General features: G+C 47.1%; 1 protein-coding gene across 1 annotated transcript; it reads right to left on the bottom strand.

Moving 5' to 3' along the window:
- Positions 1–270: 270 nt before the first annotated feature.
- LOC149362756 (uncharacterized) lies at positions 271–14,540 on the bottom strand. Its single transcript, XM_089573200.1, has 4 exons — positions 13,986–14,540; positions 11,632–11,784; positions 2,174–2,278; positions 271–1,126 (listed from the first exon to the last, which is right to left on the bottom strand). Exons 1-4 carry the CDS (start codon positions 14,007–14,009, stop codon positions 998–1,000), a joined length of 411 nt encoding a protein of 136 aa, XP_089429326.1. The 5' UTR covers positions 14,010–14,540; the 3' UTR covers positions 271–997.
- Between the last annotated feature and the right edge of the window lie 7,433 nt (positions 14,541–21,973).

Below are 21,973 nucleotides of genomic sequence, written 5' to 3'. Positions count from 1 at the left end.
AATTAATTTTATAGGTCTTGGGTCAGGGCCGAAGGATATTGTGAAATTGAAGCCGTCAACAACAAATGTGAGTGTACTTGCTGCGTGTTCACTCTTTAGGTTTGTTTTCGCATGTTGCACAATCGCCAGATGGCGTCGTTTCAAGTCTATCGTCAAGTAACAGTGTTACATCTACGTCATGCAACGGACAACCTGCATAAGCATCTAAATCAAACAATGAAGCGGAGTGACGCCCTATCATCAGTTTGAAGCGTAGAGAAGCCAAGCTAACATGTTATGAAGCTGTTTATTCACTAGGCCTTTATGCAATAACAGCGATGCATCTCCGCAGGCGCCTTCGAGTTCATTCTGCCACTTATCCCTTACTCAAAGCACTATACCTTCAGCATAGCAGGCCCCCCTTTTCAACTACCTTTAAATAGCCTAGTTCTAATTATGGAATACCTTTAAATGGTCTAGCTCTAAGTAATGGAAGAGAAACCAGCCTTATAAAGGTCCTATCACGCCGAAATATTTCCTCCAGAGTTAACAAAAGGGGTTCCCTTAAAAATTGATGCTTCACTCTGGGCCCACAGTGAAAAGAAAGCGCCTAAACGCCGGGTGAATATAAACAGTTTGAAAAGACAATACGTTGTCTTTACGCCACAATGCCACAATACGCCACAATATACGCCACAATGCAACGGAACGGTCACATGCAAAACTTCACTGTCCACAGTGCGCCGGAGTACTTCGTGGAAGGTGTGCTCATGAATAAAAAACAGAAGAAAAGCCAGCGTGCAGCGTATGAAACCATGGCATACTACCTAGATCCTGCAAGCAGTATCATTTGCGCAAAAAATAAGCTCAATTTAACGTGAATTCTGTATGAAATATTTCACTGTCACAAAGCTCAGCGCGACACCGATAGTCCCACGAAAGTTCACAAACTCTTTAACAGCAAGAGAGTCATTTGGCATGGCTTTGTCGCGCACTGCACATCGTTGTGGCCAGAGGGTCATCGCTTGTAGTTCTTGTCGAAGACTTTCTTCATCACGTGCAGTAGGGAATAATTCGGGCAGTCGTCGAGAAGCACATGGTGGGCGGACAGACAAGTTTTGTGGAACTTCGAAAGGATGCCAACCACCTGCAAGGCACGAACACAGCTTTTAATTTCCACGGAATGCGTCGCCGGGCAGAAAGTATCCTCACGACACCCGACCGCTTTTTCATTCCTTCTTTCATTCTGTGAAACTGAGCGCTATACCAGATATAGCTGCCTGTGTGATATCGCGCTCTTCTGAAGTACCCCGGAACAGCGTTGCCATAATGATACTCTTATTCTAGGACGATAATTTAGGACACCAAAGGGGGATTACGTGCTTCATAGCCACATAATGCCGTACTGTCTCAAGACCGCGCTATAAAAAAGTATGTCCAGTATGTCCAGTAAAAGTGTCCAGCTAAAAAGAAAAGTTTAGTGGTATAAAAAGCTCTTATTTATTTATTTATTTATTTATTTATTTATTTATTTATTCATTTATTTATTTATGCATTTATTAATTTATTTATGTATTTATTTATTGATTTATTTACGATGCCTGCAGCGCCCGAAGGCATTATGCAGTGGGGAAAGAATACATATTTTCGCATGAGGTCGATGTTAGGAAAGGAAGACGAGAAAAATGTAATGAAATAGCAATAAAAAAACTAAAATAGGAAAAGAGCAAAAAGCAGCCAAAAAAACAAAAATGGCATCGCACTAAGAAGTGCGGCAGGAATCATCGGCACTCTGGGATACTCTAAGGTATGCGCCAGTTGGGTTCCACGAAGCCTCACAGCAGAGCCCAGACAGCAAAGAGAAGTCATCTATTCCGAGCTGCTGGACAGTTTCGATGTGGAGCAGCAGATTTCTTGCCCCGGATAGTGACCGGTGATGAAACCTGGGCTCATCACTTTGAGCGAAAAGCAAAAATACAATCGATGGAATGACATCTTCCAACTTGGAAGATCCAAGTTGGAAGATGCACTCTTCCAAGTTACAGGATCTTCCAAGTAGGAAGATGCGTTCTGTACATGACATTTTATGTGCGAGTCGTCTCGGAACTTGGGAAGGATCATAACAGCCGTGCCGTCCACTTCGGCAACAGGTGAGAACTAGAAAATTAAGAAACGCCAGAAATAATTTGCTTACCTTATCGAACATTGTGGCGTTCGTGTCGAAGCTAAAGAAAGGCGAGCCCCTGATATAGTTGGAAACAGCCTGTCTATCGTGCACGACTCCAGGAAGGTTGCAAGCCTGCGAAGACAGTAAGTGCATGAGTACAAGCATCATCAAAACACAGCGCGAAAATCGCGTATCGTTGTCTTGTCATCTATGAAAGAGAAGAAAACTTCGACATTCGTAAAGCGGACTCTTGGGTGCTTTAAATATGGCCACCCTAAACTGTCTAGGGATCTAGTAGTAGTAGTAGTAGCTGGAAATTAATGGCGATGTGGTAGCTGAGTATTTAAAAAGCCATACAAAGTCAAAGGGGCTGCTAATGGTTTTCAAGATTGGTGTGTACAACGAATATTGTTTAATACATGTATAGGGACAGCTTAGCAACTTGACTGCTTCATAAGCAACAAAAAGTGGTGTGCGCTATATTCGTATTCGTTGTTAATACAGAACTGCATACATCGCAATTCACCCCGCCGTGGTGGCTCAGTGGTTATGGTGCTCGGCTGCTGGCCCGAAAGACGCGGGTTCGATCCCGGCCACGGCGGTCGAATTTCGACGGAGGAGAAATTCTAGAGGCCCGTGTACTGTGCGATGTCAGTGCACATTAAAGAACCCCAGGTGGTCGAAATTTCCGGAGCCCTTCACTACGGCGTCCCTCATAGCCTGAGTCGCTTTGGGATGTTAAACCTCAATGAACCAATACATCGCAATTCCAATGTGTCTCGAGCAACACGGCATGTAAAGTTGAAATCACATCCACATAGTCCACTGACCAGGCATACAAAAGAAAGTATGAGAGAGCGCTAGATCATGTCCTATTGGAGGCCACCTTATGCGCACATGTCCACAGGGCACCGTACCCTATCGTCTGCAGCCCTACCTTATACGCCCTCCGATTACAGTCGGATACAAATCAAGAACGAGGCGGTTAAATAAAAGAGGCCCTCAAAGCAATAGAGTCCACTGGCTTGAATGACGTCATGGCTAATTCTTTTGTACCATCTAGCGTGATACTAAAGCGGACTGGAGGTGCAAGAAGACCAACCACGGATTAAGCGGATTAACCTGTCGTCATAATGGGTCGATACTACTGGTTGGAGCCCCCCCCCCCCCCCCCTCGTTTCTTTTTCAGTTGGATCCCACTATATAGCTCATAACTGTGCGAAGCTTCAATCGCCCGAATGTTAACCTCACAGCTTTCGTCATCAGAGAAAAAAATGGCGAGTCATTTGTAGAGCCGTACGCGTCCATGGTGTGGTCCTGCTTTGGCCGCAAGAGTTCTGCACAGCTGTTTAGGCGATCAGTACCTTGATCAGAACCTTTAGCTATGCAGAACCTTTGTCGCCAACACCACGGCCGCCTTTCTCGGGGGCACTAGAATGTAGAGACTATGGTAGGATAACCTACAAGTCTACCGTGAAGCTATACCCACATTCAAGGTCGCCACAGATAATTATTCCGCGAAAACAAGCAGCACGTTGTTAAAGCTTTTCTTCTTACCTAAACAAGAAGCTAGTGACATCACGAAATTATAAGGTCGTGAATTTTACGCTACTGGCTTGTTTGAAACAGTCAAACACTACAAATTACCTCGTTTACTCTTGGGAATGGTCAGCGTATTAATACAGGACTCCACGTGCCATGGCTTATAGTTACCAACCGCTGTTTTTTAAGTCGCATCCGAATATGGCACCCATGGCTTCCATGCTGCTTTCTCGAAAAAGAACTTAAGTACCCTGTGATGCCTTTATCGCCGCCCCACGTACCTGCACCGCACCTCCTTTGACCACTTCATACGTGAAGCTTTACATGCGCTCTAACCTGCTCACTGCGTAGGCTCCGAAACATTCGTTTATCCAGCTATGTCAATGCCGCTCGCTCGCGTGGCATCACATAACGTGCTTTTCTGCTAATACCTCAGGCAGTTATCTACCACATACTAATACGATAAGCGTTTAAGACAGATATACACATGTATACAATGCACATATATAAGAAGAAACAAGGCGTAGGCAAAACTCAGATGTACGCTCTGAGAGACACAGAGAGCAATGCCATTAGCAATATAGAAAACATAATTACAGTAGCTGAAGAGCCGTACACAAATGTAAACAGTAGCCAGTGTAATCAGGAGTTACTGTAGAGGCTGTAGTGCGCAACAATGGGACATTCCGCCTGTAGCGAAAGATTAAGCAATGAAAGTCTTAGGAGCAATGCAAACAAGGGAATTAACTGGTCAGGGCCAGGTAACAGCCGATTTGTTGAAGAATGGTGGGAAGACGCAATACCTTATTACGTCGAGTGTACCAGAAGCTTGGAAGAACGTTCAGGTAATCTTAATCCATTAGAGAGAAGACATCAAGGACTCGAAAAATTACAGGCCGATCAGCTTACCGTCCGCTAACAAGTTATTTTCTAGGGAATTCGCTAATAGAGTCAGGACAACCTTAGACTTCAATCATCCAAATGATCAAGCAGGCTGTCGTAAAGAGTACCTGACAATAGACCACATTCACGCTATCAACTAGGTTATAGAGAAATGCGCAGGATATAACCAACCGTTTTATGTAGCCTTCATAGATTCCGAGAAAGCATTTGACTCAGTCGAAACCTCAGCAGTCAAAGCGGAATAACGGTCTATATGAGCCTCATATAAAAACACTGAAAGATATTCATAACGGTCGCACAGCGACCATAATCCTCAATAAAGTCAGCAGTAAAATTCCAATAAGAAAGGGTATGAGGCAGGGGGAAACGATGTCGCCAATGCTATTCACCGACTCTTTGCAGGAGGTATTCAGAGGCCTAGATTGGGAAAAGGTTGGGGAAGAGTCAATGAAGAATACTTTAAGAATCTCCGATTCCCTTTTGACATTGATTTGCTAAACCACTAAGGGGATGACCTGCGGCACAGGATAAATGACTAAGACAGCACAGGAGGCGAACGGTGAGCCTAAAAATTGACATGCCGAAAACCAATATGTTCAACTGTCTCGGAAGAGAACAGCGGTTCACAGTTGGTATGGAGTGGTGGAAGTGGTAAGGAAGTACGTGTATTTAGGGCAGGTACTCACCGAAGATCCGAACCACGCGAGTGAAATAGAAAAATAACAATAGGGTACAGCGCATATGACAGGTTCTCTGATATCATGAATGGAATTTCACTAATATTCCTCAAGTGAAAAGTATATAACTTCTGTACCTTACCGATATTCGCGTGTGGGGAAGAAACGTGGAGGCTAACGAAAAGTGTTCATTAAGTTAAGGTCAGAGCAGCTAGCTATTTAAAGTAAAATTATAGGTGGACCGTTAAGAGATAGGAAGAGAGCAGAGTGGCTCAGGGATCAAACGCGGGGTAATGACACCCCTGTCGAAATCAAGAGGATGAAATGGGCTTCGGCAGGGCATGTAATGCGAAAGCAAGGCAACCGATGGTCGTTAAGTGTAAGGGACTGTATTCCATGAGAAGGCAAGCTAACAAGGGGTGGCAGAAAGTTAGGTGGGCGGAAGAGATTTAGAAGTTTGCTGAGATACGGTGGCTGCAACTGGAACAGGACAAGGTTAATGGACAAAAGAGGTCTTTGCCCTGCAGTGAGTTGGATTTCTTTCGCTGGATACAGCATCAAGAAGCAACATGTTTCAAGTGTTGATGCATGATTAGAACGGGGGGGGGATCAACTGGTGCCGAACGAAACACAAACAAATGCTCTATTGAGGGAAATCATAATTGTTCATGACTGCATGAGAATATCAGCAGCCGGCATTCTAGAAAGAAGTAGCAATGTTTGCGGCTGCTTCGCAACGTGTTTCCCTCTTTTGCTCGTCAGGCAATTTAATCCTCCGCACGAGAGACCTTCACGAACAGTCGACCATCCCTTTTCTTACCCAAAGCGTGCTCCTCCTATCTGTGGAACGTTTTTAGAGCGCCACTCAGGCGCCCGTTACTGGCTTGGGCGTCGTCGGCATCGTTGTTTTTGTCATCGGTATAACCGCAGAGCTAAAGCAAGACGAGGAGCATGTCGAAGGATTAAAGCAGGGCGACAACGAAGGGAGGGCGAGAATGAAAAGGCAAGGGATGGGGTAGCGGTGGAAGAAAGGCGGACGCGTAAGACGAAAAGAAGACGGGGGTGTACCGAGGGTGCAGGCGAGAGGGGTCGCGCTCAGTTTCACTCATCTGTTGCGTATTGATATCGGAAACGCATTCACAGGTTACTGTCGTGCTTAGGACATGCACCGCACCCGCCTGCGCAAACGTGACTGCGGTGGATGTGGTAGCAACCGCAGAACCCCTCTATTTTAGGCGGCACACATGGGAGAATTTCTGAAAAACGACTCAATACCTCTTTCAAGTGAGCCGATTCCTATTGCAAAGATAATGCGCTCCTTAACAGTCGTATGTGTGTATGTCCGGTTATATTCGAATCAGGGTAACATCCACCGCAAAACTGCTAGCCGCAACTTCAGTGGGCCAGGAATCGGCAGTAGAACCATGGGCGTCCGGAGGGGGGGCAAGGGGGGGCGGCTGCACCCCCCTGGAAAATCACTCACTCGAACCGTGAGTGATGGCCGCACGCCAGGGGCGGTGGTGCGCTCAGCCAAAAGGGTAAAAGCAGCCCCGCTTCGACGCTTGGTCTCATCTGCGAAATGCCACGTCCGGGCGCGCGTCGTTCCGCCGTTTTCAAACCACGCCACCGCCAGCTCTGCTGAAGGACGACCTGTTGCAGACATGCAGCGGCACCGGCGAGCATGTGCTTCGAGCCGTCTTGAGATGGGTGTCTGTTTCTTTGATCTCTAGAGAGATAGCGACACGGAGGCAGACAGTGCACAGGGCACAGGTCGCTCGCTATAATCATGATACGTTCGTACGCCGGCCACCGGTGAATTCTTGAGGGGGGAAGGACAAATCAGCCGTGTCCACCCCCGCTTTGTCGGGCTGCTCAGGGGCAAGCGGGCGACGAGTTGGCGCCGCCGCCGCGCGCTGTCTCCTCCGATCCACGGGAGAGCTCGGTGCGGTAGAAGCGCCGCTTTCAGAACCTTCGGCAAAGGGGATTAGCTGCTTTTGTTCACGGCGACGCAGTCTCCAGAGGCGCCCCCACACCAGCGTTCCTTGCGTCTTCTCCGAAAACCAGCGCCTTTGGTCAACGCAGCCCGATGGCGCCTGCCTGGCTCGCCTGTCACCTCTGGCTGGGCCTCAAATCACAACAGCGCCCATGTACTGTGCGTGTCAGTGCATGGTAAAGAGACCCAGGTGGTCGACATTATCCGAAACTCTGTACTACTCCGTCCCTCATAGCCTGAGTCGTTTTGGGGCTCTGAACCCCATAAAAGCACAAAAACAAATTTTCCGGCCGAATTAGTTGCGGGTGTCCCTTCCCCTCGGAAGTCGCGCGGCGTTCCTTACACCCCAAAAGTGCGCATTCGTGGATATTGTGGCAAGTAAGCCCTTGCACGTGTGCGCGCCTCTGTGTTTGTGCTTCGGTGTTTTTAGTGGCGGGTTGTCAACGAAGGTGAGAACAACCAAGACAGCGGACGAGAAAACGACGAGCGGCGAGCAGTGTGTGTGCGGTTGCTCGACTGTGCGGATGCGCGAGCAAGATGGAGCGAGGTGTATGAAGCTGCGAGCGTGCATTTATCTTGTAAATAAGTTTTCGTTGTATATATAGTCATCTTTTGTTTTCAACGTACTCGTTCAACCATTTTTCCAATCAATATATATGATGACTGTGCACTGAGAGCGTGTAATGAAGCACAGAAATGAATTTATCACCCGTGTAACTACGCAATTCGCCCAGAAAAATCCGAGGCGCCTACAGTTGCTGTTCAAGGAAGACTGACTGAGTGACTGTAGTTGCGTGTTTGTGAACATATTGCGCTGTGTGCTGGTCATCAATTCGGGTGAGTCGAGAACTGAGCACTTCGAGTATTGATAGTATCTTTTTGCATTTTTATTAATTTTAATTGTTTCTTTGTTGATAAACTCCAATGTATCTCTACAATCCGCGCTTTAATTTGCTGCTTGTAATTTTCTTTCATGTGTGTATTTTACTTATTTTTTATTTATATATAAATAAATAAATTTACTCCGCAAATAGTGCCTTTTCGCTACGAATATACCCCCCCCCCCCCTCCGGCGCCAACAACCAATGGGCCCCCCCCTGCAAAAAATTCTGCGGACGCCCTTGAGTAGAACCGTAAATCAGTATACACATCGGCTTCTATGGGGGCCGTCCACGCCGTTTATCAGACGAACGGGCTCGTGCTACTCTGAATGTACGGGCCACGCGCCCTGCAAATGAAAAGTAATGAGACAAGCATTCTGAGACACTATTGCAGGGAGCAACAAACGAGGTAGAGGACGCCGCAACAGGACAGGGGTTGCACCGCGCCGCTGCACTCCACTGGGAAGGGTGCGTTCAGCGTGCAGCCCCCGCGTCCGGGTTGACAGTTTAGAGGCCTTGTGCGACAACGCAGTAATGCTTCGAGCTGTACTCTTAAGGGTATCTTAGGTGACTGAAATGTTTCTGCTTTTCAAGCTGCGCTCAAACATCGCATTGAGATGAACCGTTAGGCCCCGCCGCAGTGGCTCAGTGGTTACGGCGCTGGCTGCTGACCCGAAAGACGCGGGTTCGATCCCGGCCGCGGCGGCCGAATTTCGATGAAGGCGAAATTCTAGAAGCCCCCGTGCTGTGCGATGTCAGTGCACGTTAAAGAACCCCAGGTGGTCGAAATTTCCGGAGCCCTTCACTACGGCGTCCCTCATAGCCTGAGATGCTTCGGGACGTTAAACCAAATAAACTGATGAACTGTTATCGTCGGTGAAGTTGATTTTGATGTGTCAGCACTAAATATTTCATCTTGAAAAAAATCTGTCAGTTCGTCCGCCCGCCCATCTGAAGCCTTGGTTGGCAGGCAACAAATAGGAGAGAGATAACTCCTCCCCCCCCCCCCCCCCCATTAAAATAACTGGAAAAAAAGCGAGAGGGAACACGAACAGCGAGCTAGTGGGAGGCGACTGGTGGCGGTGGAGAAAAGTGGAGGTGGGGCACGGCGTGTTAGGCGCCCATTGAAGGACTGGACTACGCCACCCACTCGCACGTTGCGAAGCAGTCAGCAGCAGTGGCATCCACGGCGAACAATAATGCTAACGCATACTCTGCCATGTAAATCGCATGGATCGCCACAGCATATTAATCCTTATCACTCATTGTCATTCTTTGCCACCTTCGATGACCCCTGTGTTGTTCCTGTTCGCTACTCATCACCGCCATCAACTTTCTGTTCTCTCTTCAAAAAGCGAGCAGATATATTCTAATTTATGCACGGTGTTTCCCGCCATGCTTTTTCTTTCCTACAACGTAACTGAAGCTAGGAAAGTTCTGAATCCTATTTCTTTCCCTAATGGTAGTTTCTGTCACTGAGCGTTCAACTAGCTGCTCCGTTTGCGGCGTTCTCAGTTACTTCAAAACTAAAGAAAGTTTTGAGGCCGCAGACAATTACTCAAGTTCGGAACATTGTCTGAAAATTTTCTATCTGTCATAACTTCAATCATTTTCTGTTTTATTGTGCTGGGCCTTTCGCGACTGTTTGGCAGAGTGAAAAATAGAGCTCACCACTGCAGGCACCACCGACCGCCTAAGTGAACAGTGCTGGCTTCGCTGTAGTTTCAAAACTTATTTGATTCTTGTGGTCCAAATCCCTTCGGCCATCGTAATAGTAGCATGGGGCAACGGAAAGCATCGCTTCTGCCTGGTTGGCAGCGGCATTACTGCACATGTGGGTTGAGAATTTGGCATTCGCGAAAATTTTGTGTGTAGTGATGCGGCCCAGAAGGCGTACCCCATGGGGTTTGCGCAAGAAGCACTCTGATAGAGTTAATGCTAGAGCACAAGGGGGAGAGGTATAAAGCAATCATCCCTACTTCATCCTACAGCGGGTCGACATAGGTTGCCCTTGGTGCGAAAGCGCTACTTAAGGCGGTTGCAACCAGAATCTTCAGTGAAGCCTCGGAGTAATTCGGGTAAACTCGGGTTAATTCGGAGGAGCGCGCGCAAGCTGCAGCCAATGGGGGAAGCCAGGGTAAATTCGGAAGAACGAAGCGCCAGCTGTAGACAATGGGAGGGTGACCTTGAAAATGACATTGGCCAAGCTTTGCATTGCAAGTGCTATGCAGAAATAAAATAAACGTAGCGGCAACTGGGTTCCGAACCCACGGCGGCGCTAAACAGATCAGATTCACTGGCTAATACACGCGAACAATATGATACCGCCGCAGACGATCACGCCTAGTGGTAAACTACAACACACCCTCCTGCTCTGCATTGCACATCGTAGCCTTCACGCGCCATCTGTGGCGCGAACAGATCAGATCGGCCTAAACTCGATTACAGCTTAACATAAGTCTGATATCGTCGCCAGATGTGCCGACGACCAAGCAAAAGCAAAACCATGAGCCGACCACATTAAACACATGCTTTCGCACGTGCACTCGTTTAACTACGTTAAAGCCGTACCACTTCTCTGTAGCGCACTGTCTCTGTATGGCCACAGTAGTGGCAGAAATAAAACTTGTCGCGGTAATTAGGTGACATATATCGTTATCCTTCAATCCTACCTTCTTAACACTCTAAAGGTTCCTTGCTGCTATGCACTCAATAGCAGCTTATTATTTTTATTCCTTCTCGAGCAACAGCCGCCGCGGTGGCTCCGTGGTTATGGTGCTCGGCTACTGACCCGAAAGACGCCGGTTCGATCCCGGCCGCGGCGGCTAGAATTTCTTTGGAGGAGAAATTCTAGAGGCGTGTGCTGTGGGATGTCGGTGCACGTTAAAGAACCCCAGGTGGTCGAAATTTCCGGAGCCCTTCACTACAGCGTCTCTCATAGCCTTTGTCGCTTTGGGACGTTAAACCCCATAAACCAAACCAAACCAAACCGAGCAACAGCAGCTGGAAACAATGCAGATAAACACAACTACAAAAAAACAACTAAAGAGAGGGTATAAATAGACATTAAAGGCGTCTATAAAAGCCGTACACTGATCGGTAACGTCACACTTTACAAAGGTGGACTTCTGCCAAGTTTGCAAGGCTGAGCATAATTCAGCCTGTACGCTAGCACGCACACGTGCGCACGCGCACACACACAGGCACACACACACACAAAAACTCAACTGTTAATGTAACATTATGCACGCAGCAATCCAGGCCGAATGAAATAGAGCCCAAAAATTTCTTCTCTTGGTATGAATTCTTCTTCGTTGGATTCATCATTTAGCTGCGAAAAGGCGCGAATTCTTGGACGTTCGGCGTCACCTGTTTTGCACATCATATCGACGGCTGTGTGACACTGGGCTCATGATACACGGTTTTATTATTAGGAACCTAAGTACTCTGCCCACTACTACTGTTCTGGGGAACAGAACATGCACTTACTGTCGACTGCTTCACAGGCGTGACTTTGTCAACGGGGTTGCCGGGTTTATCAACTTGTCTCGCCGTGGAGGTGGACTCAAGTGCAGCTGTAGTAAACGCGAGGCAAATCTTCCTCCCGGCGAATGTTTTCGACGCCATTTCGATCACATCATTCTGCACAAAACGAAACAGCCAGCTTTGCAGCGTGACGTCTTAAAGTTTCAATCGATGCACAATGTAATATTTTACGACTATGGATCTACAACCCAGCCCAAAATACTTGGTTTCGTCATCATTCGCAAGAAGTTGAAATTTTTCACAGCAGTTGCCATATCTAGACATTTTCGCACATCGGCACTACTTTAAAAAGAGAGATAGCTTAGTTCGTAGAGATGTTTGCACAGTTCAATAGGCATATCTTGAAGGCGGCAAAGGCCGCTTCCTCACGTCAATATGAGTAAGATTCAGCCCTTTAGGTTCCAGAATAAAAGCCACTTTGTTGGAGCATTGTCTTTTTCTCTGGTATAGACTAGGATGCTAAGTAACCTGTATAAGCAGCTTCTGTGTCAGGCCGTAGTACAGGCAGTGTTCAGGTTTGGGCCAGTTGATTCTGTATTCTTGTTTACTGCGTGCTACCATAGTCCTTCAATGCTTTTTTCTGGTCACGAAACTCCCGCCTCAGTTTCATATAGGGTCGGCGCTGGCCGCTAGAGGCGCCGCTGGGCACTGGAGGGCACCGAGCAGCGGCGCAGCCGCCTGCCCGCCCCAGCCGGCTTTGCATCACGCGAGGTATTTTCACCCGATTACTCGAAAATTTCAGCGACAGTCGGTTTAGCTTTCCTTCCAATCTAGTCTAACGAGAATATGACGAACTTTAATCAGGGAGGAAATGGGAAGGAAATTATGACGTAGCGACATGCAGATACTTCTCTGAAGCAGACGATTTGTGTAGAAATGCGCAGCTACTTGTTTATTCTCAAAATGGCCCTGTTACATTTTTGAACGTGATGCAGCACACTAACGCCCTGTAGACGCGATAAAAAGCTAACGATATTGCCAGAAGAAAGCGATACGCGCTACAAAGACAGTTGCTTGTCTCCTGCCTTCGCATCGCTGTTTTCGATCTCAAATCTTGAAGCGCGTAACCGCTAGCTTGCAGTTGGCGAAATACGAGCAGAAACATGACCGCAGTCCCCATTCAACACCTCCCAACTCTGGTCTGACAGCTCAAGCGTGAGTCCGCTTTCAAGAAGCGTATACATAGCCGGTGCTTTTGAATTTATAAGGCAGCTTTCTTGTGAGGACTGGGGCCGCGCGATGCCCGTCCGGGCTCGAAAGTAAGCATATGATGGCTTGCTCAACGGGCTTCTTATTTTGCCCCTTTTTGTCGCAGTTTTAAGAGTAGCAAGCATGGCCGTGATGGCTTGGTCAACGAAAGACCCCGTGCTCACGGCTGCATATATGTGACACATAAGGAACGCGCGCTAAATTTCATCGTGTGATTTTTGCTTTAATTCAGCTTACGCGTATGAAAGGGCTCTGTCATTTTTGGCTGTCGTGTATCTAAATCACTAAATCAGCATTCGTGGTCGTTGCAAACATGCGAGCCAATGAGTTTCAGCGCATTTGTTTCTTAATTCACGACAATTTTTTTTAACTTAATTCTTCTTGAACCGATTACAGCTGACACTGTAGTCAGCTTGTCATTAGGAGCCTTGTCATTAGGAGAAACATGAGAACTGCAGCCTTAAAAATATATGCTCCTGTCACTAAATTCGGGACCCCCGCGGTATCCCCTCTGTTTTTCTGGCGCCGGTCGTCGGAATGGGTGGACGGCCTCACCGCGTCCTTCAGCGCTTGCGTCTCCTAAATGCCAAGGACGCAGTCACGCGGGGAATGACCGAATGCGGCTTATAAGGCGGTGTGAAAGTAATTTTGTGGACGGTGCACGTGAGGGTAAAAGATACGGCGGCAGTGTAAGCGCAGGGCCGGACAGAGCATTTGGGCTAGTCGATGCGTGCAGACGGGAGCGTGCATCAGGCAAGGACGTGATCGGCTAGCGATCGGGACTACGATCAGAACCTGCCACGTCAACCCTCGTTACCCCGAGGCCCCATGATAAGCCAACATCAGGCTCTGGTCCTCCAACGTCCTCGCCACTGAATCAGCCCCGCAACGACCTACCCTCCTTCGAATAGGAGATTGCCATCCCTGCAGATAAGCACTCGTTTCCCCTCTATATTAACCTCTCCTTTTTTCCCCTCCCTACATACCTCACTTTCAATTGTTTTACGAGCTAACGTCTTCAAGTCCTTATTGTAGTTGTCACTAGTTCTGTAGGCATTATTCTGATGTCTTATACTTCGAACCCTTACGTTTAACTCGTCTGTATTAAGCATGAAATGCTTTTAGCCCCCGTTGTCGGCAGTGTGGTGACGTCACGCTGAGACCTAGAGCCATCATCCGGGCACTGAAATCCACTCATCCGGGCACTGAAATCCACTCATCCGGGCACTGAATTCCCGTCATCCGGGCACTGAATTCCCGTCATCCGGGCACTGAATTCCACTCATCCGGGCACTGAAATCCACTCATCCGGGCACTGGAATCCACTCATCCGGGCACTGAATTCCAGTCATCCGGGCTCTGAAACGAGAACATCCGGGCACCGTACGAGACTTAACGAGATTTAACGAGACTCTCTAAGCCCTCCTACGCGACCGGCATGCAAGCACCGGTTGGTCTCCAAACGAGACAAAAAATAACTGCTGCCAGTGCCTTCTCAATGTTTATCAAGATATCAGTGGAGCTGTGCGTTTGATAATGCACGGAATTATAATTTCCGATTTCTAATAAGGCGTGCAAAAAGCACATAAATGCCACGTTACACTTCGTTGTCATACGTGATCCGGGGGAGAAGCGCTGCGTTCAAAGGGCAAGGCATCGCGCCGAACGGGTGGTGGCGTTCGTCCCTTCCATTACGGCGCGGTTCGGGTGTCCACCGAGATGGCAGAGAATTACTGCGCCATTTCCTTTCCTCAAAAAACCTTGCGTTCAAAGGGCAAGGCATCGCGCCGAACGGGTGGTGGCGTTCTGTGGACTCTCTGGCAGCGCTACAACGCGCTGTCGCGTTCCACTCCTAAAGCCGAAGCTTGAGCGTCATTAATTAGCAGTTAATTAGCATTCAGACATTAATCAGTAATTAACAATTAATTAGTGATTTGCCATCACTTAGTAATTATATGTGATGCCACCAGTGCCACAGAAACAGCGAAGGTGGTGCGGAAAACGCTTCCGCCTCTACCCACTTCAGAGAGTCAAAGTGCCCCCTGAACTTTTTAACAGAGTGCATGTATGTTCTGATGACATTCTCTGTTATGGTCTATAATGAACGTAGTTATCAATACGAAAGATGGCGTTTTACACTGAAAGAAGATACATTTCCCTAGCTCGACTGAAATCTTACAGGTCGCAGATTAATAGATTCCTTGTCAGCAGGGAAGCGAAACAACGAGAGCTTCTCTGTCACGCCTTTGTAGCCGGACCGGCACCCTGGTGCGCAACAAGTGTTCGGCATGGTGTCACGCACACGACTTACATTATGTCAACACACAACACAGCAGCAGGCGGTGAAATTCGCACTCTGATAACGAGCGGCGACGCTTTCTGACCGGTCGCGACAGCGCTGAGCTCGCCGAATGATGCCCTTCAGTGCCCCGTGGCGCCGCGCCGCGGCAGGCGCGGGCGGTATATGAACCTCTCCCATAGAGTTACGGAGGAGTTTCGTGACCAGAAAAAAGCATTGAAGGACTATGGTGCTACTAAGACTTATCACCACACTATAAATGGTCTAGCACACACGAGGCGCGACGACGTCTATGCCTGAGTGGCATGCAGTAAGCTTGAGTCTTAGTACAGCGTCATTAGCTTATTGGTGAATTGAAGGACACAGCCACGACGACTGCCAGATACCCCGCGAAGGTTAATCGAGGCAACAGAACGTCTTGCATAGTTCGGAAGCATCCTAGTCTGGCTAGTTCCCTATTTCCGCACCCAAAAGAAGTTTCAGTCATTAAAGCACAATGTTCCATCACTTCTAAACAAATATCCAAAAAAGTTTTTTTATCAAAGAAAGAATTTAAAAATTATTTCTGTAACCTCAACTGAACTCCTACGTTTAACCCTGATTTGTTGTGTCTTGCCTTAGTTTTAAACTAATTGTCCTTTGGCCGTGTGCTTCCATATCAACAAATGATTTTTCTTTTTCTTTTTATTGTCCCGCTGTTCGTTTATGTGTGTGTATGCCTTTGAGACCTGCTTCATTACCCATATATTTTCAATGTGATTTTTGATGAGCGCAGTTTCTTTTGTTAATCTATGTCGACTGCTGTCTTGTAAGGTGGCCCCTGAACCTTCGTCAAGTTGCTCTGTGCAGCTTTTAGTCCAGAGGACCATTCAGAGTTTGTATTTGTACCGCTCTGGAAAATAAACGAATTGAATTGACTTGAATACAGTGGCATATCAGTGAGTACTGCCTGTGCCAAACTGTCGTTCAACTCCCCGTGTCAGTAAGCGGAGGCCGCGGTTGCGTATACCAGTTGCTTGCTTGAAGATTTTCACTAACATTAAAAAGGCTTAAGTTAAAAGTTTTACAGGGCTTACATTAAAATGCTTACGTTAAGTATGACCTAAGCTTAAAGATGAGCATTTTTAAATTCAGCCAGAGCGGACGCCTAAGTGCTCGCCTGTGAGACGGTACTACCTACCCGATCGGCGATGCACTCGGCACAACATCAGAGCCGCGATTTTTACCCCCCTGTCATTCAAAAGAAAGCGAAAAGGCGTAGAAATCTTGCGCGTAATTTGTACAGCGACCAGCGATATAGAACAACGACCAAACAGATTCTAATAAGGTAACTTCAAAACTAGTCGAAGTCCAGGCAACATCACCGGCTATGCACTCCTGACACCAGCGCCGGCTGTCAAGCTGAGCGTTACGGTCAAGTGAAGCTTCAGGCTTCAAAGTTTCAGGGTGGTAGTCCTGAAGACAAGTGAATAGCCGACCCCTCAGTCCATCCATTGAGGTTGTTAATCGTAAGTATAACAGATCTCGCTGTAAAAACTAATGATTAAACCCGTGGTAATGCTGAACATGAGGGCCAGATGGTCCACATTGCGCTTTTCCAATTGAGGCGTTTGCTTTGAATGCGACTACCATTTATGGGTGGGTGAAGACTGCGCTTTAGCTTTATAATCATTGCAACCATGTTTTATGCTGTGATCAGCACCTCAAGAGCGTTCACCTTGTGTTTGACCGCCGCATGTGGTTCTTGCCTTCCTCATACGTGCAGTGTTCAGACCACGACGCTCCACCTAGGCTACATACATGGACCTCCCAAACACGACTCATGTGCCACAGCCATGGTGGTGGCTTTGTCATAACTGCTGAGGCTGCTATTGAGCAACGCGCACAGGATAGCGCGCAACGTTGTGTTATCTTGAGTGGAGTTTTAAGACGTTTGGCTGCGTCTTGTGGCGACCGCGCCCTCACAGACTACAAAGTCAGTGCGAGCCGCGAGGCATGAGGGAAATGAATTTTGTTTGTAAGGCTGACCAACGGCTTCTTTGCGACTACCTTTTTTAGGCCTCCCTACGTCTTTCCTTAACACAAGCTGCCAAAAAAGCAGGGTTGTTTACGAACAGTAAGTGTACGCACGACACTTACTGGATTTCGTGCCCGGCACGCACACGCCAGGCTGCTTTGCCTTTTATAGTCGCGATCACCAACCCTCAAGCAGAGACGACGCAAAGGGGAGAGACAGGAAGATGAAGGGAGGTAGGGAGTGAGCCCCGATGCAGCAGTGATAAAATACGACCGCAGAACACCTAGTACTGCCTGTGGAAACCAGATACAAAGGAGAGACCGGTGGTATCGAGCGCCAGTTTCCACGTCTGTCTGCCCACTATACACATTGTCCTTCACGCAACGCTAGGCGCTACCGAGCTTAAGTGCTGAAGCTGGCAGTCTGCGCTGCAAGCGCCGTTTATCAGGCCCTTCGCTCTTTAACAGCCATCATCTCTCATTTTAAATGTGCCCGAGCGTTCGTATCCGAGTGCTCAGTTTTGGTCTGCGAAATGAACCCCGATGAGGGCACCTAAGAGCATTTTGTTGCGAAAGCAGCACTACGCTAGTCGCCGAGCTATTTCGTGGAGCTCTGGAAACGCCAAGCTGCGCATGCGCGAGGAGCGGTTGACGTTAGACGGCGCACAGCTGGCGCGCCGGGGCCGCCGCCGCCGCGCGCTGTCCATCGCCTAGCCGACAATCTCCCTCCCTTCCTCTCTCTCTCTCTGATGCTCAGTAGCGATTGCGCACCGCCATCTGCGTGGTTTCTGGTGTATATAAAACTGGCAGTGGCTTAGCTCTGCTGCAAAGTCGTCATGCTGCAAACAAGTGTAATGCGCAGGGAACAACGTGCACGGAGGTATTCTCGAGACGAATGTAACACCTTGCTTTAGCGTAAATCCCCGCAGTACTTCAGTGCAAGGCTGCACATCTGAGCGCGTAAAAGCTTCCTGACATTTTTGCTGCTATAGTTATAATGCGAAGAGCGCGCTTCTTTTGAAGAATATCCCAAGGCAGAACGAAGATTACAGTCACCTTAAGCTACAGTGCACAGGCAACTTTTAGGTTTAAACATTACACTACATTTTTTTCTACTAAAGGGCTCTGAAAGGGGCTCTTATGAAGTGTCAGTACGCCTGGGATGTCAAAGGACACCTCTTCGCGATTATCCTCCAAGAATTTTTTTTTAATGCGCTTTGTTGAAGCTGAGTTATTTGTAGTCAAATTTAAACTTTCAGCGTCTTTTTGCACGCTGGAAGGTCGGCGCTTCTCAGCCGGCCCCATCGTCGGGGTCGGAGCTCCCTAACCCACCGGAGCTAAGCGGCTTACTGGCCACGGCCCTGGCAGCTGCCTGACCTCTGGAATAATCTAGCAACAGCCATGTCTGAACTGGTATACGCAAGAGCGCGCGACGGAGGAGAGTGCGAGCGTGAAAAAGTCGCCGGAAAGGGCTCGCCCCCTTTCGCGCGTTATTGCTGGTTCCAAGTTCGCTGCTGAGTGTAGAAGATATTATTTGGCTTAGGTGTTCGTGACAACACAATGCAGTGACTGAGCGAGTTGATGTGCTCTCCTTGGAAGATGCTTCAGAGCTCCTTTAAGCACAAAAAGAAAAACGTACATCTCACTATTCTATGAACTAGCCATGCATACAGATGCTTGGCATTGCTCCCAGAACACCAAAAGTAACATCCTGAACGAAGATTACCAAGCTGTTGAAGGGGTTTGCGAGTGGTGCCGTCTTCAGTTGTGTCAAGCTTTCGATCGCCACGGCCGGAGGTGGGACCACAATCACTGCCGCCAACACGGCCCTGCATAGAGAACTTTTTAATCGCCACTCATCATCATAAAGGTGCAGTAAAAGCTGTTTCCACCCTTAACCCCACTGCAATAAAGTTGAATTCAGTTGGCTTTCAACCATTCGTGTAGTGGAACGTCAAGCGCTTGAAGTTTAATATTCATGCAGAGCATTTTTAACCAATATAATAAATGCTCTATCCAAACAGTTACACTCAAAACAAACGCCGCAGCCAGGAAATCCTTTCGTACAATTTGTTTTTCAAAAGCCTAAAAGGTTCAGGCAGAACTATTTCCCTTTAAGCATTTCAGTGTAGAACTTTAGTGCTCTAGTTACAATAACGCCCTGAAACATTTTTCTCTGCCTGCTTCAGAGTTGCATCCATTTTTTTTAACTGTCCGTAACAGTCATCATGGTACTTTTCCTGCCTTCCTTTTTCCTTGTATTGCCTTCCCTGCATTCAACAAGAAAATTTGAGCTGGTGTCTTTCAATACAAATAAATAAATTTCACAGCTTTCACTGCTCAATTTTATGGCTGCTGGTTGATTCTGCTTCCTGTTGACAGGGTGTGATAGTGATTTCTGTTTGTCATTTCGATGAGAGCAAAACTGTTTGGTCAAAAGCATGACATCTGATTGGGCCTTCTGCCAGTTGGCACAGATATGCGGTGTATTCAGTTATGCATCGAAATAGCCGTACTGAAGCCTGAATTTTTATATTTGTTACTCTGCTTCGAATGTCGCACCGGCCTTGCGTCCTGACTGTGTCGAGGCTTCCTAGTGTTTTTAACTTTTTTTTCTCACAACAATGCCAGCCACTTCTGTAGTTAACGAAACGCACGGCCGTCACTGCGTATTGGCTAGGCTTCTGCGCTATTGGGAATTCGAGTGCTTAAAGCATAAAACGCTTAAACAAAGCGATGTTGTGTACAATGAGTTCATAAGAAACAGCCTTATTACAAGATTTCGACATCTTTCCCTTTCTTTTCAGAGAGGCTTCTACTTCACAGACATAACCAGGACGTGAGGTTAGTTTGGGCCTTTTTTTCTCTATCCGGCAAGAGCTGCTCATGCAGCCTGCATTTAATAGTTTAAGAACTAATGTGTTGTTTGTGTTGAAATGTGTTTACGCTCCCAGTTGAATATATTGTTCTAGAGCGAAGACTGCTTTATCTCTGACTGCTCATTCTTTTCTTTCCAGGCTTTTTTCACTTGCCTCACTCTCAATAATAGAGGATGTTAAAAAGTGAGTTTTTATAAATACAAGGACAGATTTTACATGCTGATGAAAAGTTTCCGTAATTTTTCATTACATGGTGGTCTAGAGTGGCTCTAACAAACGTGCAAATGAGTCAGGAAGACTGCAAAGCTGTCAGTTGCGCGAGATGGAAAAGTCGCTCTATGCTGGCGGCCATTAAAATCTCGCTCCTATCGGTCGCCACGTCTCATTCTTCGGCTAGCCGCCACGTAACGGTATCATAGAAGCGCTTAAGTAACACCGCGGTTTATGCGGATTAAGAAACTTTCACGTTTTCCTGCTTCTGGTTCGGCGTACTGGGTTTCATTCGATAAGAAATCCTCAGTTATCCTCATTTTACCCCCTGGTACGGAGAAACTCTGAAAAAAATAGCTTTTCACACTTTGCCAATTCTATCTGACAAATCCTCAAACATGTCGAACATCCTAAAAAATAATGAGCTGTGCCTACTGCAATCGCTTCAAAAGCATATTTGTAAAGCAGTACTGAGAGGCGTCATTGAAATGTGCAGTACTTTTATCCGATATCAACAAGGCCACTTTAAGAAAGCTATTCCACCAGCATGAACAAGAAAACACCTTATTTATAGGTGGGGCTTACACTTCTATTGGAAGCTTGGAGATGTCTTCCATGGAAACCTCTAAGACAGGGTCTTTAGACACAAAACCTCCCAATTGCTGTCAAGGAAGAAAAATTGGTTCGATCAGCAAAAAGCAATATGTGAAAAGGCTCTTTAATGCGTTCTTTGTCTTCCGAATGCAAATGCGTAGCACCCCAATAATGTTGGATTATTGTCACAACTTTCAATCATAGCCTTTTGTTGACATTTTATATCATCCAGTGCATGCGGAACTACAAACTCGTTTCGATATTGGCCAATGTAGACGTGTCGAAATGGCTGTGAACATAATACGCTCCGAATATACTCATAAATTTGGTATACTCGCGAATAAAGTTATATTTTCTTTAATGCGATGAAAATAAAAGCTCACAAATGTGGGTTGGTTTTATGCCGGCGTAGTCATGCAGCGCAGCTCAAGATCTATGAGCATGACGATAGTAGCAGCTGCAATAAACTTAGTCCATACTACGATAAGGTGTTGTGATGCATTTGCGGTAACTACCAGCGTTCATCTTAGACCACATAGATGAGAAAACAATGTGAAATTTTGATGCAATAAATTATTCGCCTATTATAAAGGACACTGCTGTAAATGCCGCTTTTAGCAAGCAAGTATAGGTGCCGCAACTTTAATCCAATTTGAACGGGCCTCCAGGTACAAGCAATAATATATCGTCAATAGTTTAAGTTGTCCTATCGTGACAAGCTCAAATGCAAGAACGTGGAAATAGGCAAGTATAGCTACGACGTCGGGACAGCAGTTGTATATTTTCCGATAAGGAGAAAAAAGTTAGAAGCCATACTGCCACCTCCCTGCCATTGTATATAAATAATCAGGACCATAGAGAGCTAAGAAAATGCTTCGAGCAGCCTCAGGTTATTATGTGCTGTTATTACGTTCGAACTACCCTCGAACCAGCATTCAAATCTCCATCAGCGGAGTCATGTTCTCTTCACAATGCAGGCTTCAGCCTTTCTACGCTCAAAGAAGCACATTGCGGTCGGCACCTCCACGCAAACAGGAACAGGACGACTTTAACAGCGATAATTTAATTACACATCCCA

The sequence above is a fragment of the Amblyomma mixtum genome, chromosome 2 (assembly GCF_055824585.1).
Source record: "Amblyomma mixtum isolate Tamu chromosome 2, ASM5582458v1, whole genome shotgun sequence".
Taxonomy (NCBI): Eukaryota; Metazoa; Arthropoda; class Arachnida; order Ixodida; family Ixodidae; genus Amblyomma; species Amblyomma mixtum.
The sequence above is the reverse complement of the archived record's forward strand: the minus strand, read 5'-3'. Positions and strand labels throughout refer to the sequence as shown.

Excerpts from the sequence above, each read along its gene's own strand:
- LOC149362756 (XM_089573200.1), bottom strand. The coding sequence starts at position 14,009 with ATGCTTAATACAGACGAGTTAAAC. Across the intron at positions 11,785-13,985 it reads TTAATACAGACGAGTTAAAC|AATGATGTGATCGAAATGGC; the intron begins GTAAGGGTTCGA and ends CGTTTTGTGCAG. Across the intron at positions 1,127-2,173 it reads ACGCCACAATGTTCGATAAG|GTGGTTGGCATCCTTTCGAA; the intron begins GTAAGCAAATTA and ends CGTGCCTTGCAG.